This window comes from Suncus etruscus, chromosome 3 (genome assembly GCF_024139225.1).
Source record: "Suncus etruscus isolate mSunEtr1 chromosome 3, mSunEtr1.pri.cur, whole genome shotgun sequence".
Classification (NCBI taxonomy): Eukaryota; Metazoa; Chordata; class Mammalia; order Eulipotyphla; family Soricidae; genus Suncus; species Suncus etruscus.
Genome location: NC_064850.1, coordinates 83,566,165 through 83,588,352, shown reverse-complemented (window position 1 = coordinate 83,588,352; position 22,188 = coordinate 83,566,165). Strand labels below are relative to the sequence as shown.

At 35.8% G+C, this 22,188-nt stretch overlaps 2 protein-coding genes across 2 annotated transcripts in view; one reads left to right on the top strand and one right to left on the bottom strand.

Annotated features, from left to right (window-relative positions):
• Positions 1 to 22,188, bottom strand: part of TRPM3 (transient receptor potential cation channel subfamily M member 3) — a 621,182-nt gene that overhangs the window by 556,570 nt on the left and 42,424 nt on the right.
• LOC126004569 (60S ribosomal protein L35a) lies at positions 1,262 to 1,679 on the top strand. Its single transcript, XM_049770999.1, has one exon. It carries the CDS (start codon positions 1,310 to 1,312, stop codon positions 1,640 to 1,642), a length of 333 nt encoding a protein of 110 aa, XP_049626956.1. The 5' UTR covers positions 1,262 to 1,309; the 3' UTR covers positions 1,643 to 1,679.

Here is a 22,188-nt window from a genome sequence, read left to right as displayed (position 1 = left end):
GTGTGACACAAAAAAGAAACAAAAAAATTGGAGAACAACCAATTGAAAGAAAAATAAGCATTGTATCATATAAAACTTTTCTAATTTATATTTCACAACTGGACCAATTTTTTATAGTAAATAATGCATTTTTTTAGATTGCCTTCAAAATATAAAAAATAACAATAGCATGCCTTATTTCTTCCATCTGGCTTGAAAAGGGAAGTCAACCCCGACTCCACCAACCTTGGCGGATGTCCCGCCCTTAAGGAAGTCCCGCCTTTACCCCTACCTCACCAATGATTCGTGTTACCGTAGCGGAAGTCCAGCCCTCAAGGAAGTGGCATCACTCCTTCCCCTCCCACTTCCCATTTTATATAAGGAGGGACCAACGGGACCACGTGGTCTTTGTCCCTGTCCTATTCTGGGCACACATTGACCCTGGCTATTCCAGACAGTAATAAAGCACTTTTTGGAGCATTTGCTGGGACCTCAGCCTCTTCATTTCTCTGCGTCGGGCAGCTAGATTAGGACGCCCGGACCTTTCAGCTAACAAAAGCAAATAGCACCATGATTACTGTTAACAATATAACTCAACAGCTTGAAATTAATTCTATTTTAGTAACTATCAAGAGAGGTAAAGTGTTTGCAGTAAGGTTCCAACGTATTGCCTACATGTACAATATTCTTTTGTATGGGTTAGTGTATGCTGTTGTTGATTACAGCTATTTTTAATACAAATGTATACACGTAAGTCAATTATTAGGAGGGAAATTTCCTGCTATATATATTTGTATAAATATGTGTATAAATAAGAATATTTTGTTTTGACATCAACACTGGTACTGTGATTTGTGTTAATAAAATCACAGTCAAAGGTGAGCCAAGAGTAGTATGTGTCAGCATCAAGATATTCAAGAAGATAGAATATATGACTTTTGATTATTTCTTCATGATATTATGATATTTGGAAGTTTTGATATTCCTTGCCCTATGGCATCGTGTTCTTACATTAGATTTCCTAGAAATCTGCCTCTCAAAGGTTTCCCTAGCTCTACATTATTTTCCACAGTAAATCCTTTAAATCTTATCTTGATTTCATTACTTCCCAAGCACTCAATACCAGTGCTCCCAACACTCCTCTAATCTACCTGCCTCATTCAGTGCCTTTCTTCCTTCCACATGCAACAAATACTGAAAAAGTAAGGATATGCCAGTTCTGCCTAGAACTCAAGAGCATATCCATTTGAATAACTCTATCAAAGAATGAACATTACTCTTTCCGCCATCTTGGACTCCCGTGGAGGCCCGGACTAATTAGGAGACAGACATGGCTGGAAGGCTGTGGTCTAAAGCCATTTTTGCTGGCTATAAACGGGGTCTCCGAAACCAGAGGGAACACACAGCTCTTCTTAAAATTGAAGGTGTTTATGCTCGGGATGAAACTGAATTCTATCTGGGCAAGCGATGTGCTTATGTGTACAAAGCAAAGAACAACACTGTAACTCCTGGTGGCAAACCTAACAAAACCAGAGTGATCTGGGGAAAGGTAACCCGTGCCCATGGAAACAGTGGCATGGTTCGAGCCAAATTCCGAAGCAACCTTCCTGCTAAGGCAATCGGTCATAGAATCCGTGTGATGCTGTACCCCTCAAGGATTTAAGCTTACTGAAAAGTAAATAAATAAAATGTAGATACTTAAATTTTTAAATTTAAAAAAAAAAAGAATGAACATTACCAGAGAAAAGCTAACTTGGAAAGCAAAAATAAGGTTTTTTTACTATAAACATCAAGCAATTGAATTGGATTTTATGCAAAAATACAATTTAAATTATTAAAAATACTTGCATGTAGAAAAAGTAAACCTACATCATAAATCCATCTATGTGATAATTTTAAAATTATTAGCCTGTTGTTTTTACAAGTGGCTTTAGTATTTTTGTTTTCTGGGTTTTGGAGTTTTGTTTTGTTTTGTTTTGTTTTTTTGCTTTATTTTTAGTAAATTGGAATGTAGTTAACTTTTCTAAGAAAATTAGATACTTTGTAGCATGCCTTTTTTAGCTTTTTTTTCTTGTTTTGTTTTGTTTTGTTTTGTTTTGAGGTCACACCCGGTGGTGCTCAGTGGTTACTCCTGGCCCTGTGCTCAGAAATTGCTTCTGGCAGGCTTGGGGTACCATATGGGATGCCAGGATTCAAACCACCATCAGTCCTGTGTTGGCTGTGTGCAAGACAAACACCCTACCACTATGCTATCTCTCCGACTGTAGCATGCTTTTTAAGATAATCATTTTGGTTAAAATATTTATTAATTCTTGCAAAGCCTTCTCAATATTCAAAATTAAAATAATTCACTTCTGAAGAACTTATCCTGCCTTCATTTTTAGATTTATTTACTTATTCACTCTTGATTTGTCTAATTCAATGAAATAAATAATTTATTAATTAACAAAATTCAAACCATCCACTAAACTTTATCTTCAATGATAAATAATAAAGAATTTCCAATTTTATTTGAGATCAACTTGCACTGACTTTTACTTCACATAGACAAAGGGAGATTGGTTTGATTGGAGTCCAATGGTATAAATTATTGTGTCCAGATCCCCAGTCCAATCCAAGAATCAGAACAAAATGCAATCAACAAAGGCTGTTTATTGAGAGCCACAAATCAGCATGCTGGAATCAACCAAGCACAGCAGGCGATTCCATCCCAACTTACAGTCTTACTTTTACATGTAGTTTAGAAAATTTTCAAATGGGCTAGGTGACTGTTGCAGGCATTGGCCACACATTACATCATTGCTTATTGGGTGCTAGGTGATTTGACAGGGAAAAGCTATACCTAATAAGACTTTATGGGGGTTGCAAGCAGGATATTGGCCTGAGTATAGGGGATGCAATGTTGCAAGTAGGATGTAAACAGGAGGTCTGTTCAGGAGAGACTTTGATGAGGCAATAAAGATTAAGTGCCCAGATGGGTTTAAGCCTCCAGATAGTTTTATATTTGTGGTATTCCCTGGAATTTATTGCTTCATTTACAATAAGAGGCCTACTGTACCATCCGAAGTCTCTATGGCTTCTGTTCATTTGTAAATATTTGCATGACACAGTATCTTTGCTTATCTATGCAACCTTGTACTCATACAGATATAGATGATACATGCTGAATTAAATAAATCCCTCTATTATTTTAAGGATTTAATTTCCATGGATGAGTTTTAATCTCTAAAAACTAAGACATTCATAACTGTGGGGCCCTCAGTCCTGAACAAGGAGGGACACCATTTTGTGAGTACCACCTGTCAGGCTTCTCTTAAGTTCTGAACAAGGAGGGACACCATTTTGTAAGGACAACATGTTGTAAGTCATATGATAGGCTTTCTCAAACCTGTTTCCATTAAAACCATCCAGAGCTACCTGACCATAGCAGGTATCTGAAAAGAACACAAGGGAGCAATAGGAAGGTACCCTTGGCAACAGGCAATTATTTTAAAGATCATCAGAAGCTAGAAGCTCTCTATATCCCCTCCCTATATAATCTGATTTGTAACCTTGGATATGGTCCTCATCTTCTCTAGGAAACAGCCCTGACTGGTCAAAATGGGGCTTGTGGCTGATAGAGTGAAGTTTTATTTAGCTTTACTCCAATTGTGAGGTCTCAACCTTCGAATCCATATCCTAACAAATAATGCTATCACTTACATAGTCCTTTAATTAATGGCTGTTAGAATGTAAGTTTAGAACTAAGTTTAGTTTAAAATTAATTGCTTGTTCTGCTTCTATGATCTAGCTTTGCTATAGACATAACTGCAGCCATGACAGGCCTCAGATATGTGGCAGAGCCCAAAATAGCCAGTGCCAGTTTCTTCAAGGACAGTTAGATAACCTAGCAACACTCAGGGGCCTGCACGAAATTAACTGGACACCACAGTTGTGGGTGCCCAGTAGGCACCCAAGCCCCCCTTTACTACTTCAGCCAACCAATTTAAACCTGGCTGATGCAACACATACTAAAAACCTATAGTTTTACCCATAGCTTGATACCCCAGCAGCCTTATAAAAAATGGTTTGCAAGCCCTGCTTGTGGACATTGCCTGCGAGAGGTGCAGGCCTAGCATGCTGGAATAAACTCCTTTGCTTTTTGCATTACTGTCTTGTCTCCTAGCGGTCTTGTGAGTTGGATCCTGAGTCCAGAGCTAACAGTTTATGGGTACAAATAATCCACAAACAACATATACTTAGGCCATTTTTACATCCTTTGAAAACTGGAAAATATTAAAATAATTTTTCCACTTGACAAAAAATGCAATTCTATGAACCTAAGTTCTATAACAGAATCTTATTATAGCAAATAATATCATACATTATTTTATTGTCATATCAGGTCAATAAAGTCTTAATATTCTTAATAAGTAATATGATGTTGGAAGACCTTTGATATTTTGGTGGTGATGATAGTACAGAAACTTTGACACCAAATGCACAAATAGTAATGTTGGGACCTGGGTTTTGAACAAGAAGAAATACCGTTTTGTAAAGACCACATAGCAAGCTTCTCAGTTTCTGAGCCAGGAGAGACGCCATTTTGTACGAACCCCATTTTGTAAGAACCCCGTGGCATAGATCTTCACAAGCTTATTTCCATAGACATCGCCCTAAGCTACTTGGCCATACCAGGTAACCTATAAGGGAAGGACAATGGAGCTGTAGGAAGGTACTCCTAGATAATAGCCACTCATTTTAAAGATCATCAGAAAGCTGGAACTTCCCCATATCCTTCCTTATATAATCTTCCTTATGACCTTGGGCTGGGCTCCTCTCCTTGGGGAGATGCCTCTGGCTGGCCAAAATGAGAGCCTTTATGGCAGACAGATTTAAAGTATTAAACTTTAAACTTTATTCCAGTTGAGTGGTCTCATCCTTTGAGTCTGGACTTTAACAGTAATACTACTGTAACCATAACGAAAGAGGAAGCTCCTGTGAGTAGTCCATTTTTTGCCTACCATCCGACATTTTTAACATCCATCCCTGTAAATTTCTGAATTGTTTTTTATAATAAAATGAAAGTTAACAATTGTCCAAAATAATTGATTCTATCCTAGATCTTAGATTCCAAGAGAGTGAAACAATTTATCTATTTGGACAGTAGCCCAATAGAGTAGCCCAAAAGTCCAGAATCTACACAGATCACTCAGTATCATTGCATTTATTGCAAACACTTTTGTCATTTGATATATAACACAAAGGTATAGCTTTTCTATAAAACCTTCAAAAACAACCATATTTAACTGGGTCCTATACTAAGTTTCTTCCTGTCTTTTCTCCTTTCCTTTCTAGTTTTCAACTCTGAGTCTTAGCATCATGATTATTCATTATATACAAGCTTGAAAATATCAGAAGAACCTGGGAAATATGGACCAGCACAGAGACCCACCTATCACTCCTGCATCAATACCAATATATTCTCTCTACTAGCATGAAAGGAAACAAATAAGATTTAAAAAAAAAATGGAAATCCCTGCTTATATAAAAACAATGAAACTCAATCTTCATTCCGGTTTGAGTTTTTGCTTAATTAGCAGGACTTGTATATAACATAAAGTGCCAACTATAACATAACATGCTCGTATTAAAGAAAAATTAGAAAATTTAAACATCTGAATGTGGGAGGTGGGAAAAGAAACATCTAGTGATGTGCTCAAGGTGGCTCTTGGGGACAGACAATTGTTCAGTTTTCAAGGAAGCTTACAAGCCAGTGGTTAAACAGCCCTCAGCTTGAAATCAGCCATCACAGTGTATTCACACCATGAAATTAGCAAATGTTATCTATCAAGGATTTCCAGCTTTTCCAGAGCTACTTGTTAAACATTTACTAGCACATCACTGAACATTATAATGAAAACAATAGGCTAATTTGCTAGTGGGTCAAGCAGCCATCCTAGAAAAATAAATAAATAAATAAAAAGAAAAGCTTTTATCTCTTCTCAGATTCCTGGACTGGGTGGAGAGTTCCCTGCAGGAGCCATTAGCTGGGAGAGAGTGGGAAGATGCAACACAAGCAGGAAAATGCCTCTGGGAGTCACTGAAGATCATTGCTCTGTTGCTCTTAGCAGCCTCCACTTATTAGCACTGTGTACATTCACTCCTCCCCCATCTGCGAAATGTTTGACAATACTATTATATTTTACTAAGCCAGAAATCAGGGGCGTGAGGTGGTGGTGAAGTAAAAAACAGTTCAGAGGATACAAATGAGATAAGCTTATGTTACCTCTACAATATATACTTCTAGAGTATTACCTAGGGTGCTTAAAAAAGATATCAAAAATTCAGTTGAGGCTTCAGGTGCAGTGTGTTTGAGAATCATTTATCAGGTCATTGAACAAATGTAAAATCATAAAACAAATGGAGAGGGGACTGAGTGAAAGTACTACGGGTAGAGTGTTTGCTTTGCAAGAGGGCCAACCCAGGTTTAAACCCAATGTGTGTATGGTCTCCTAAGCCTACCAGGTGTGATCTCAGAATACAGAGCTAGGAGTAAGCCACAGGCATCACGAAGTTGACCCCAAAATTTTTAAAAAAGAAAAACAAAACAAACCAAAAAACATTAGAGACTTGCCTTTCTTATCATCCTGTTCTTAGGGACAGGAAATTCATATGCTTTACAAACAACAAAACCCAAAAATGCATTTTTATAAATATAAGCAATATATAAGAAATATAAGCAAGCGTGGTATACATTATTAATAGTTGGCTTAAACAAATATTTCTTACATCAGCAGGTTTCAATTTTCCTTCCCTCTCACCCAAGCTTATGATGTAACCCAACACTCTATTTGTTCTTGTTTTGTTTTTGGACCACGCCCAGCAGTACTCAGGGGTTACTCCTAGCTCAGTGCTTAAGAGTACCTGGTGGGGCCCTGGGATCATAGGGGGTGCTAAAGATTGAACCCAGGTTTGCTGCATACCAGCTTTGCTGCATATCTGTAATACAAATACCCTACCTGCTCTATTATCTCTCAGGACCTGTTAGCTGTTCTTAATCCTGGCTGAGTGTCAACTATTCACTACACTGACCAAGACAGAGAAACAATCATTCATGGATTATGGCACCTAAGAAACTGCATTTTCAAAATTTCCAAATGATTTTGAGGCTTTTGCACAATTTAGAAGACGATTTTAAAGCAAGCAGACAAGAAAACTGAGGGTATTCCTGGCAATGTGAATTTAAAAGCTTACTCTGAATCAGCTCCAAAATATGAATTTTAGAGCAGATTGAGATGCAGAGATAAACACTGACATTGGTTGGACAATTCCTAATAGTTTCAAAAGAAACAATACAATAAGAATTTCCCAAATTCTATTTCTAACAAATCTTGTCTTCAAATATTTGCATCAATGGCAAACTACTAAATAATATATTTTTATTAGTTATCTGTTTTTATAAAATATTTATAATATTGCTGCAGCTTAAACTATAATCATAACATTTTCTGCCATATTTTGGTAAGATTTATCTTAGGGTTAAAATAAGTTATGGCAATGTTTCTCTGAGAAAAGTTATTATAATCTCCAATACTTTCAGAAGCATCCCAAGCCTCACTAGAAATCCCTCAACCCAAAAACCAAAAAAATAAAATTAAATTCAAAAATTATTTTTGATCTAGAAGCCACCATCTTTAAATGACTTATCATATAAATTAACAAAGCTCTTTAAAATATGCCATATTGACAGACCAAAGAGTTGGTGTGTCATTTGCCTTGCATGTGGCTAATCCAAGTCTTATCCCAGTATTTGATATAGTTCTCCAATTCTGCCAGTAGTAACTTGAGTGCAGAGCTAGAAGTAAGCCTTGAGCACCACCAAGTATATTCAAAACTGTTTGTTTTATTGTTCGTTTGTTTGTTTGAGGGCCACACCCAGCTACTCCTGGCTCTGTGCTCAGAAATCGCTCCTGGCAAACTCAGGGGACCATATAGGATGCTGGGGATTGAATGTGTGTCGGCTATGTGCAAAGCAAACACCCTATTTGCTGTGATATTGCTCCAGCCCATGATCAAAAATTTTTGAAAAACAGTGTGATGATATGTAATTGACTCATTTATTAGTCATCATTTTGCAGAAAAATGCACTAAAGAGTCTGGAGAGAGGATACAAAGGGTACAGTGCTTGTATTACATGCAGCAGATTCAAGTTGATCCTTGCATAATCCCTAGAGACCTGCTAGAGGTGACTCCTGAGGGGCGGGAGAGATAGCATGGAGGTAAGGCATTTGCCTTGCATGCAGAAGGTCCGTGGTTCGAATTCCAACATCCCATATGATCCCCCGAACCTGCCAGGAATGATTTCTGAGCACAGAGCCAGGAGTAACCCCTGAGCACTGCCGGGTGTGACCCAAAAATTAAAAAATTTAAAAACTGACTCCTGAATATAAAGTCATGAGAAAACTCTAAATACCACTGTGTGTGATCCCCAAAGATAAGATACTAAAAGCACACACACAACACAGAATAATATGTGAAGTACCTTCTCACGCAAGCACATAAACACTTTTGCTTATAGATAGAAAAAGTCTAGGAGAAATCAGAAGTCATGTTTAATACTAAATACATCTTGGAAGGGGCATTTAGAGTAAATTATTTGTGATAATATGTCATCATGTTTTTCTTTGAAGGTTTTGTACAATTTAAAAATGTTGGCATGGACTATATTACTTTTCATTTATAATTTTGAAAAGCAGAAATCACCATGATTTAAATTTTTTTAAAGTATTTAAATGTATATGCATACATATAGGCAGGTATCACATTTTATTAAATATTTGAAATGCTAAGAAACTATTAAACATATCTTCCTCTAATCATCTTGCATTTTAAAATAGTATAATGAGAGGATTTCTGTTGACAGGAGGCTACTCTAAAGTGTAATCTATGAGCCTAAAATTTTAATAAAATATTTTCCGAAAGGATATCATTTTAAAGCCTAAACACTCAGGAAGAAATATTAAGGAAACATCAAAACCCACACAAAACAAAGCTAGGAGATAACTGCAACTCCTTTTTTGCTTCTTTTCCTTTTGTTTTATTTTAGAGCCAAAACCAGCAATGGTCAGCTTACTCCGGCTTTTGCTCTGGGATCACAGCTGGTAGAGCTGCAGATTTGAATCAGGTTCAGGCAGTTGCACCTTAACCTCTTGCCCCACAACCCTTTATTCAACATAAACAAGACATTGTGCATGGTCAAGGCCCATTTTCCCACAGAGTATGGTTGCAGCCCCTGAATTTTCAAGGGTGACTGTAGTGAATGGGTTGAGAAAAAAGAAAACCAACTTCTTATCAGGCTTAATCAGTCTATCTTTCTACCCATGTTGAAATCCTGGAGAGGCAGAAAGGAAAAGTTTCTGTATCAGCCTGGCTAGTTTCATTTGCTAAATCAAAATGTTTAAAGGAGTAGAAATACTTGTGATCATCATGATTGGTGACCTTTTTTGGTTGTTGATTGCTTTATTTTTTGTTTGCTTTTGGTAAAGTACTAGAATAATGAAAAAGAAAACAAACAAACAAACAAAAAAAAAAGAATGTGAAGTTGATTGTTGAACAGCACCAGTTTGAACTGACTATATCTACTTACACAAGGACTTCTTTTTTTATCTTTGTAGAATTCATCTTTGTAGATTTTTAACCATGAGATTGAAGTCATAGAACCCAAGAATACAAATGATCGACTATAAGGGACTTGAGCAGTTTTGGATTTTGCTACAGGAGCAGAGATGAGGCAGATCATAAACCCAATTCCTCCAATTCCAGTAACAAATTAAAATAACCCTCACTATGTAAGTGAGAAATGACAGAAATAAAGAAATAGCTGGTTTTTTTTATAATATTTGAATAAAGGTTCCCAAATCATATGGTTATCAAATAATATAGCTGGCCTTTCATTAACACAGCAAGTCTGGAATTCCTTTAAGTTCCTCTTTTCACTGAGATAGTAGATCCCCTGAATCAAAAGTGCCCCTACAAAGGACAGAACTGGGGTTGGAATAGCAATTCAATGAGTATGGGATTTATCTTGTAAGCTGCACACTGTATGTGAGATACAATCCCTGAGCATCACAAGACATGGCCCCAAAACAAACAAACAATTTTAAATAAAAGTAAAGGACAGAACCAAAGGTTAGGAGACAGTGAGGGGAGGTGGGAGAATTGAAATGCAAGGTTTGTATATGGTAGGACACTCTTTTCAACTCTAAAAGTGGTAAAACCTGGGCAACACCTTCATTCAGATTTCTGGACATGAATATAAATTGATCTTTATTATGTCAAAATTAATTCTGTATTTAATTGCATAAATAGGACAATTTGCATATATAGAACCAATGCCTGAAACATTAATATACTATCTTCAGAGTTGGGGAGAGCTAACTCAATAAGTACATGTGTTTTGCAAATGGAGGGCCAGGTTTAGTCCCAGAATTGCAGCATTGCAAGGTAATTATTCCTGATCATTGATGACCTGGAGTAGCCCTGAGCAATTTCACTTGTTACTTGAACCCTTTTCTCTACGTAAATAAAAAGAAAAATAAAACAAAAGACAAGAGTCATGTTGAATGGTAATTAATAGTGAACCCGTAAGCTGATTTCTGGATATAATTAAGAAGGTTTGCTACTGGCTCATCTTTCTCTTACTGAATGCCTATGGGGAAACTGACCTCTAGATTTTAGTTCACTCTTCTGTAAAAATAGAATAATGAGAGTTGCTTTCTAGTAGGTTTAAATACTTAGAACTGTTCCATATATCTGCATATATATATACATATACATATATATATACATATACATACATATATATATATATATGCTGAACCAATATAAAATATAAGGTACCAAAGAAAAGGAGGCTTTAAGGAATTTAGGAGAATAAAAAAAAAAGAAAAAGATTTGCAAGGGGCCAAGACAAGAGGCCTTTATTGGAAATTTTTTTGACATTGCTAAGAAAGCAAGTGTGAGTTTAATATAAGGGCTTTCATTAAAAAGGATCTTAGCAGAATATTTAGAGAAAACGCTTTATGTCATTGTTATTTGAAAACACATACATACACAAGGGAACACTTAGAATTAAGAGACTGAGTTTAACTACATGCTTCGGAAGCTATTTCTGAAATGATTACCATCAGTTTTTCCAATCTCAGTGTTCATTTAGTATTAAGTGGTTCTAATGAAAGTGCACAAAGACCTAACTTGCATAGTTAGTCTTTCCTTAGCTACACTGTCTTTTTCCCATTGTCGTATGGAATTAGAATTTTGAAACACAATAAAAGCCACATCTGCATACCCACCAAAAATTTCATTTTTCTCCTAGGTAAACTTCACAATCTTACTCAGGTGCAATAATACCAATTTCTCTTTTCAAATAAATATTATTAGAAATAATTAATAAAGCAAATGCACCTCTCTGGCTATTAATATTTATGTAGGATGGGTAAGGTTCCTCAGTTACTACTTAGTTAACTATGTGTTCAATTAATACTGCTAACTTTCAACTAATCCATGGAACTAATCTTAAGAAGCAGGAAAATATATTAAAATGTAAATAACAATTCCCTTAGTAATATTAACAAACATTTAGTTGCTTTGAGTTTAAATGAGTCCTTACCCCTAAAACTATATTTTCAGATGTTTTTAAAAAATATCTTTGAGACTAAAAGTTAGGAAGCCAGTCAAAAGATACCTATTTTCTTAATATTGATGGAATGTTATTTCATTGGCAAGGCTGTTTCATTTTAACTGTTTCATGTAATATGCTTACTGACATCAGGAGCAGAGAGGAAGTCCATAAGGTAACCTAGAGCTCTGTATTCTAAATTGATTTCAGATAAATAAGAAAAAGCTGTTTGTTTTAAAACATAAGTCAGAGATGCTATAGAATGACAGCACACAAGGTGACCTTTGTCCTCAAAACCTTTCATTTTGTGTATAAAGAATAAAGTGAACTAGGTACTTATAAAATGATGTCTTCAAGCCAGTATGGTCCATGATTCTAGGTTAGTGGATTAATGCTCTAACAGGGCCTGACCCCCTGTCAAATCAAGGAAGGAAAAACAGAATGGCATTTGATTAAAAGTATCCTTGTCAAGGAAAAAAAGTTAAAAAGCTAATAATGTACCAATGGATAACAGTTTACCACAAATAGTACCTTGTGGTGATAGAAGCAAGAAACTCATAAATATACATTAACTATCACCCTTTACTTCTATTGAAAAACACCTTTAAAATAAAAGGAATGAATGAAAACGACAATAAAAAAAAGACCAGTAACATCTTAGAAAACTATCTAAAATATAAGTCCTTATGCGGGGATATTACATGAAGAATCCTAGCTTTTCCCAAATTAAGAAATCTTCCAAATATCTTGATGTGTACATTCCAAGGGGAAGGAGATTATGCAATGTGATAGATAATGCATTTAACAGGATCCATTTCACACTTAGAGGAGGTGTGGGTCTGAATTCCCAGAAAATCCTTTGAAATAAATATACAGAAGGTAAGGTGACTGGCTGATTATATAAGATGGAAATAATTTTATATAATGTAATCAATGTCATCTTGATAATACCTGTTATCATGCATTGGGTGGAAAACCTATCATGGATCACAAATCCACATGATTTACATATGTTGTGTATGTAAATATTTTAGGGGATTATTATGTTACTGACCCTAACCTGATCGGTGATTGTGCCCTACCCTAGGGTGTGACCTGGCATTCTGCCCCCACCCTAGGGTAGTACCTGATTCTGCTTCCACCATTGGGTGGTATCTGATTCCACCATTGGGTGGTACCTGATTCTGGGGGATAAAAACAAGGGTCTGTGGAAGGCGAGAGGCTTTTGGCAGGAACTGATGCTGAGGCTTTGGACTTCAGTCTTGTCCACCGAATAAAGCTAATATTTCCACAAGCCTGACTGCCTGCGAGCTGTTTACCGTTTCACCTCAGAACCATCGGCTAGACAGGATGGAAGATGCGTGCTTCGAGTTGAATGGGAAAGACCTCATCCTCCATCCCTCCATCAGTCAACCTCTTCAGGGGCTGACTTGCAACATACATATACTAGGTCATCTAGTGCTTATAGAGTCTCACAGGAACAAGCTAATAACTAAAATAAGTGTTCAGATAAACAGGCAAGATATTCAAGGTCATAGTACTGGGAGATGTTCAACTTAAACCCAAGCCTGACATTCTCAAAGTTGTGCTTTTCTCCATATTTCCTCCATATTTTGTCTTTACTTGAAAAAAAAACCTAGCTTTTCCCAAATTGGGAAATCTTCCAAATATCTTGATGTGTAAATTCCAAGGGGAAGCCTTGTATGAAGCTCTGTCTTTGTCTTTCTTTGGCTCATTTCACATAGCATATGAGTTTCCATGTCCTTCCATGTATAGACAATATTATGGCTTCATTTTTCCTAATAGCTGCATAATGTTCCATTGTGTAAATGTACCACAGTTTCTTTAGCCACTCTTCTGTTGTTGGGCACTTGGTTGTTTCCAGATTCTGGCTATTGTAAATAATTCTACGATAAACATAAGGGAGCAGAGGACATATTTGTATGCAGCACTTATTTTTAAGACTGTGCTATTTTAGTTTTATGATTAGTAGATCTGTATGTCTAAAGGAAGAGAATATGGTTTATATGTAGATCTATGTGTGTACATGTAGATATCAATAAATAATATTTGGAATGAAATACATATTCATATATGGGTACGAGTAATATAATTTAAACCAATTTCACAAGTGATGGTAATATATATATATACATATATTTAGATTTTCTGATTTACCCCTGACACTGTGATCATTTTAACCAATCAGCTGACCTAAGATAGTCACATAATACTTTAGAAAAATTATTTTAGGGGCTGAAGAGATGGCATGGAGATAGAATGTTTGCCTTGCATGTAGAAGGACAGTGGTTTAAATTCGGGCATCCCATATGGTCCCCTGCGTCAGCCAGGAGCTATTTCTGAGTGTAGAGCCAGGAGTAACTCCTGAGCACTGCCGGGTGTGACCCCAAAACCAAAAAAAAAAAAAAAAAAAAAAGAAAGAAAAATTATTTTAGCAATAAAATCTTGAAGTGACATGTGTGTGGGGCAGAGGGAAGCAATACTACAGAGGAAGGGGAATTTTCAAAGAAAACAGAAAGCAAACTAGTATTTAACTCTGGTATTTAAAAATGTACTAGGTTATTCTAGGTGACTTCTGAATATTTTGTTTGTTTCTCATGGGTGAGAAATAGATTGAGAGACTGTAGCTTAGCAGAAATTCCTAGATGAACAGTTAGTAATACAGCATGCACACTAACTTTAAACAATAAACCACACTAGACATTTCTAAAACAAGAGTTGCTTTTAGAATATGTAATTCTATATCGCTTCATGTAGGCAATCAATAATGAATTTGTAATAATATGAAGAAATCCTAGCCTTGAATGAGCAGATGTACTGACATACTTTTTGATGTTAAGAGAGGTTCATTCTAAATATTTCTTTTCTTTTCAGCAACCTTAAAAGGGAGTGCTTAATAGATCATCACACTGGACCACTGACACGAATTCATTGCTCAGAGTTTGATATTCATCATCAATCTCTGCCTCAGATTGAAAATCTAAATAAAAAGAAGTCAAAGGCTTGCCCATCATATGCTGTTAGGAAAAGTGGGTGCTTCAGGCTCTAGGAAAGTAAGGTCTTTTCCTAATTGGCCTGGTTCACTGTCATATCTAGGATGGAGCAACTTTTCTATGCAAATTAGCCTTTCTCTCATTTTAGGAAAATTGAAAATGGTGGCCCAAGGAAAGAATCCAGTCACCCACGTTGACAGGACTCCTAAGAAAGGACATTTAATATTGTGAAAAAGGTTATATGGTCATGCTAATTGAATTTTCTAGGCAAGGTCAGAACTAATTTAAGGTGAAGAATAGAGTGGAATACCCAGAGATAACCCTCAGATATACAGACAGTTAATACAATATAAAGTTGCTGAGAACATGAAATGGAATAAAGAAACCTCTTCAGTTATAGTATTGGGAAAACTGGATAGCCACACTGCAAAACTAAGAGACTGGATTTATATTTTATACCATTCCCAAAATTGAATTGAAGCTAATTAAATACCTTGAGATTAAAACAGGATCCATAAAATACTCTGAAACAGAATTTACCAGGATTAGACCTGGGATGGACCCAGGTTCAATCCTCGGCATTCCATCTGGCTCCCGATCCTGTCAGGAGCCAGGAGTAACCTCCGAGCGCCACTGGGTATGGTCCAAAAATAACAAAACAAAAACACTATTCCTTCTTTTTTATTTGTTTTGGTTTTGGATGTTGGGCCACACCTGGTGACGCTCAGGAGTTACTCCTGGCTATGCATCAGAAATTAAAATTTATGGGTGTACCTGCCACACAGCTGAAAGCTCCCAATCTCAGGAGAGGCAGGCCAGGTTCTTGCCCTAAGTCACACTAACTCCATCCAACACTCACAATCACTGCTTCTCCAATGGCCCTGCTTCACCATTCAACTATGGCTCTCAGAAAAGTCACCAAACTGACCAAATATGTGGTATTTGGGCTAACATCAACTTTTTGCAGTGAGTGTGGGCACTATCATTCACCCTTTCCAGTACCTCCAGAAGGCCTGACAGCCAAAAACATGCCCCCAAAACGCTGTAGTATCCGCTAAAGTACTTTGAATTCCTGGAACATGTACCCATGTATGACAGTAGGAAAATCCCAGTATGAACACACCAATGTAGACACGAATGTGTATTTGAAATCACCAAATCATCAGAAACAAAACAAGTAAAATAAAATCAACTAGCAACAAGAGCTTAGTAAACCTTCTGACAATGACCAGATTGTGAATGTGAGATACAATGATTTTCACAAATTTTTCTTCCTTCCTTCCTTCCTTCCTTCCTTCCTTCCTTCCTTCCTTCCTTCCTTCCTTCCTTCCTTCCTTCCTTCCTTCCTTCCTTTCTTTCTTTCTTTCTTTCTTTCTTTCTTTCTTCCTTCCTTCCTTCCTTCCTTCCTTCCTTCCTTCCTTCCTTTTTCTCTTTCTTTCTTTCTTTCTTTCTTTCTTTCTTTCTTTCTTTCTTTCTTTCTTTCTTTCTTTCTTTCTTTCTTTCTTTCTTTCTTTCTTTCTTCTTCCTTCCTTCCTTCCTTCCTTCCTTCCTTCCTTCCTTCCTTCCTTTTCTCTTTCTTTCTCTTTCTTTCTTTCTTTCTCTTTCTTTCTTTCTTTCTTTCTTTCTTTCTTTCTTTCTTTCTTTCTTTCTTTCTTTCTTTCTTTCTTTCTTTCTTTCTCTTTCTTATTACTTGCTTTTCTTTCTTTCATTCTTTCTTTCTCTTTCTTATTACTTGCTTTTCTTTCTTTCATTCTTCTTTCTTTCTTTTTTTAATTATCTCTTCCTTTCATCTTTCTTTCCTTTTTTTACTTTCTCTTTCCTTTTTTCTTTTCTCCTTCTTTTTTCCTTTTCATGTTTTAAAGTAATTTCACTCCTACTTACCTGGAAATATGTATTAGGATCAAATATGTACTACGTGGTCTTTAAATAAAGTTTTATATATATATATATATATATATATATATATATATATATATATATATAGAGAGAGAGAGAGAGAGAGAGAGAGAGAGAGAGAGAGAGTGATGTGTGTGTGTGTGTGTGTATGTGTGTTTGAAGGAACAGAATTCCCAGGAAATAAGACCCAGCAAACCTATTTTTTTGGCATGTCACTCCATCACTACCTAGAGCAACAACAGCAGAGCATAAATTCTAAAAGCTATATGAACACCTATGTTCATTTTGGTGCTAAGCTCAATAGTGAGTACCATATTTTCCGGCATATAAGAGGACTTTTTAACCCATGAAAATCTTCTTAAAAATCGGGGGTCAGGCCAGAGAGATAGCATGGAGGTAAGGCGCTTGCCTTGCATGAAGAAGGTCGGTGGTTCAAATCCCGACATCCCATATGGTCCCCCGAGCCTGCCAAGGGCCATTTCTGAGAGTAGAGCCAGGAGTAGGCCCGGAGCACTGCTAGGTATGACCCTCCCCCCCCAAAAAAAAAGTCAGGGATCATCTTATATGCTGGTATACGGCATGCTAAAACTTACTCCAACTTCAGGGACAAGTGATCCGCCCCCCTCTTACCATCCCATCCAGCTGCAAAGCGTCATCATTCAGTCCTCTGCTTGTCCTGATTCGTCTTTCAGGGCATACAGAGAAGCTGAGTTACTGAGCACTGTATCTCATTCAGCCGCTGGGTATTCGGCTTTCCAGTGCTCAGCCCTCTGTTCAGCTTTTATAGGACACAGAGGAGGCGCTCTGTCTCCCTCCAGCTGTCCTATTAATCACTGCACCCCAGCCAGTTGCTCTTGGAGGAGCCCCCTCTCCTGCTCTCAATGTAGTTCACAATGAATAAAATCACAGTCACTACAAATGACAAATGTAAAATGATTATTGGCACTTCAAAATCTAGCTTTATTAAACATATACTGTTAACCTTTGAGGGTTCTATTCTTTTCCTCTTAATTTCCATTTGGTGTACATTAAAAGAGAGGTAGTCTTATATGGTGAATATTGCCCAAACCCTATACTTTAATAGGAAAAGTAGGAGGTTGTCATATAAGCTGGAAAATGTGGTATATGTAAAGCACTCAAATATCCAGCAAAAAATGACTAGATAAAGAAGCATACACAATTCATATGCACATAGCATATACTATGCAGTTTCAAGAAAGAAAATCTGAAGTGCATGCTAAATTGGATAAAATTGGGGGGCATCATTCTAAGTTTTTTTTTTTTTTAGGATTTTGAGTGATTTCTGAGTGCAGAGCCAGGAGTAACTCCTGAGCACTGCCAGCTATGACCAAAAAAAAATTTTTAAAAGGTGAGGAGCCAGAGAGAGAGCATGGAGGTAGGATGTTTGCCTTGCATGCAGAAGGATGGTGGTTTGAATCCCGACATCCCATATGGTCACCTGAGTTTGTCAGGAGCACTTTCTGAGCACAGTGCCAGTAGTAACCCCTTAGCCTCACCAAAACAAAACAAAAAAAAACCCAAACAAACAAAAAGAAGTCAGGCAGACAGATAGGCTAAGAGGTAAGTCGTTTGCCTTGAATTTAACAAGTCTTGATTTATCCCTAGTACCACAAATTTGGTTTATCCCAAACTTGGTCACCCAGCATAGGTCACTCTTGAGCACTGAGCCAGGAATAATCACTGCATGCTGTTGGGTGTGGTTTACCCCCTACACTACTCCAAAACAAAAAAATTACGGACGGTGAGGAATAATAGATGATTTCACTCATCTTTAATATATAGAGAAATAAAATAAGGGAGTTGATCGTATTTACTAGAGACAAATTTAAAACTGAAATAATCAAACAGCAGAAAGAGCCAGTATGAAGAGGGAGAACATGGGTGACAGAGAGTGGTAGAAGGTCTTGGAAACTTCAATAATCGTAAAAGTACAGTTAATCAAAATCATGCAAGTTCACACTATTGCAACCACTTGACCTAAACAATTGTTTTTTAGGTTCATTTTTATAAGGGAATGAATTATTATTTTATGCATTTGTATGGTCTTTCTGAGTCAACTGACTTCTTTATTTATAAAGTATACTCCTCACATATTTTGTCCCCATACTAATCTTTACTTGAGAAGTGGTTTATACCTGAGCATTTTATTTCATTATGAAATTACAATGCTTTGTGCTATTTATAAATTCACTGACCAATGATTTCATTATGGCTCCTACTAAAAAACATCTGAATACCTAAACTGCCTCTTCTTTTCCTTTTTTCAAAATTTGTCATAACTTCTTTACATATGTCATAACTAGATTTTTTTCCTTCCCTCAAAAACTTTTAATATTTTATGAATACCCGGGATATTATAGCCAAAATCTGAAATCATTTGACTAATGAATTTTGACCCAAATCTTACTTTCTTGCAGAATTTTATGCTCCATAATCACTCTCACAAACCATATTGGCCAAAGAATAGTTTTAAACTTGCTACTTAGATCCTTTGGGCCAAAGTTTGCCTACGTCTCAGAAAAATCTTTTCTTTATATGGCTTACTGTACAATGTTAAATAGCATATAGTACAAAGCTCAATTTAAAAGCTATTGCCCTTTGAAGGGCTTTTCAGATTTCACCCATAGAAATTATTTTTTCTTTTCTTGTTCTACCCGTCTCCTTATTCAAATTGAGGGAAATATACTTCAGTGCTTTATTTTTTTTAAATGGTATTCTCAGTTATATCTGTTCTCTGCTTTCCCTTTAAACTCCTGTAGGGAAGATTCCATTTTATTTCTTCCTGGACCCCCATAGAACTCAGCAGTGGATTTTGCACATATTTGCAACTCACTGCGTGACTGGGTACATTCTTTAGTAAAGTAAATGCACATGGATTAATAAGCATTGGGAGAAAGCAAACAAGCAAACGAAAGCTCATTTCCCTCTTTTAATCTGCAAAGTAGATTTTAAACATAGGCAGTTGTACATTAAGGCCAATTCTACCATGCATTAAGACTAAGAACACACTTATAATTAATAAATGATTTTAGGGTGAGTACATGGTGTAACTGTATTTTGAAAATTACAGTCTCCATGAATACAGAGCAAATAAATATTGGAAACTCAAATATTTAAAAAGGCCCTAAAATACAGACATTATGTTCTTCAGATTCAAATGTTGACAAAAAGAACTTGCATGTATGGCAGCCCATCTGCCTTAACCCATACAATATTTTTTACTAAGTGTTAACTGTCACCATTGTGTTTGAGTAGGTGTTAAAACGATAAAGACAAAAGAAAACTGTTTCTCAATGCACTCCTTTCAACAATGAGCCTCAGTCACACCTGTCCAGTTACAATGACTTGATAGCCAACCACAGAAAAACACTCTGAGATAGTTGTGCATTCATCTATAGGAGCATTTATGAACCCATACTAAACAGATAACAGAATACTCGGTTATACAAAACATGTTATAATACTACATATCTATTTGAAATTTGCTAACTTAAAAAGTAGATCTTCAAATTATTCATCACAATAAATAAATATTGGAAGATTTTAACCATAAAGATTAGACTTAGTGCAGTGTATTATATACACATTGCAATGTATATAATATTAAACCACTATACCACACTGAAACTAGTATAAATAACAGTACCCATAAATTATACCTCAGTTAAAATAAAGAGAAATTAGATTTTCAGAGAAAAACTATTCAAAAAGATTTTATAGATTGAGTGGGACTTTTTTCCAGATCGTAAAAAAAAAATTACATTCTATGAAAGAGGTGCAGAAATAAGTATTTGCTCAAATAATCATATAATCAAGTTATCACAGTTATAAACGATATAAAATACCTCTGAAAGTCAACATAATATATAAACATAATCTTACGATAGATTATTTTACAAGGTAACTTCAGTTACTTGACTACAGACATATTTTGAAATGCGTCAATAAGTTTGCTTTCTGTAATGAGATGTAAATTTGCTACAATTACTTATTTTTACAAATTCAAAATTGTGTCAAGCAAGAAGATAACTGAGTAGGCAGAAGCAGCAGAATTTCAAAAGTAGTATAATGAGTTTTTCTCATTGTTAACTAGCCTGAGGTAGCATCAGTAGTATATGAACAATAGTGAAGTTTTGAGCATGAGTTCTAAAACTTTTCAAAACCACTTCAACTAATTATGCTTCTCCTGAAAAATTTGTTTTGCTTCTTGGATTTTGGAAGTAACTCCATCCATACTTGTTATTTACACTTATATATTGAGATTGGATGATAACACCCAGAGAACTGGGGCGAAAATAGAGAAAAATGAGCTTGTATTGTGGAGACTTGAAGGGAAAGGAGACATCTTTTGATATTCTGTTCTCCTTTTTCTCTAGTTAATTTTCCCTGAGAAAAGATCGTGATTGTATTTTAGTTGCTTTTCGGGATAAAAACTCCTTCAAATTAGAAGCTAAGCTTGTAAATAATTTTTGTATGCAAAAATACATACCTGCATTTGTATATAGTGACTATGCAGTGACTATGGTTAGTATATTATACATAATTAACAGTATATATAAATTGTTTATATGTATATGTAGTTTCTATGGTACTATAAAATAGTAAAAGTTAATTTATAAATGAGGTATACATAAATATATGTATAAATACACATCATACTAAAACATAGTATATGCAAAAATGCAACAAACTTTTTTTTAGATTAATACATGTAACTAAATTAAAAATTCTAGGTACTTCAAAAACAGAAATCCATTTAGAATTAGTTTTGCCATATAAATTAAAGTATTTGGAAAATATGTGAAAAACAAAAAATAGTTATAAATGTATTCTATGATAGAATCAGAATTAAATGTTTTCCACTTAAGGCAAGAATATAACACAATAACATGGTCTTCGGTCCTCTGTTTAGAACTATAAGAAACAAGATGCTCACAATCAAGTAACTAAAATAGTTGTACATTTGCTATGTGCAGGTTTCAAATGGGGCACCCAGAAATGATTCTGGAAGAAGGTAGCCAGTATCTTAGAGAGCTATGTGTGGAGTTACAGATAAGTTCTCCATATTAATAAAGAGTAACAAAAGAAAGGAATAGTGTGTCTTAGGAACAGCATTAGTCTTTGGAGTTACTAGAAGGAGATTGTATAAAGGGAATGAAGTAAATTCTTTGAGCGTAAGTGACATTTTAAACTTTCAAAAGATTATATTTTAACATATAAAGGATAGAGAAACATTCTTGATAGAAGGAATAGCACATGCCAAAGAACAATTTTTCAGAAGTTCTTTCCTTGGCTACAAATGCTCTACCTCAAAAATATCTAGCATCTATTTGACACAGGGGATGTATAATTCCCTAACTATAATCTGATTCTCTAAATGACTTTCCGGATTGAACAGCAAATTTATATGCTAAAAGTCTAATTCTGATGTGATGGCACTTAAAGATGTTGACGTTGAGTGGTAATGAGTTCATGAGCTTAAAATCCAAAGTCCTTAGTGCTTTTCTGAAATGAGACACTAGAATTTGCTCCCTCCTCTCCTCAGTTCTCCTCCACAGTATTCTCCTGTTCTTCTCCATTATTATCTTCCCTCTACTCCCCTCCCTATCATGTAAATAC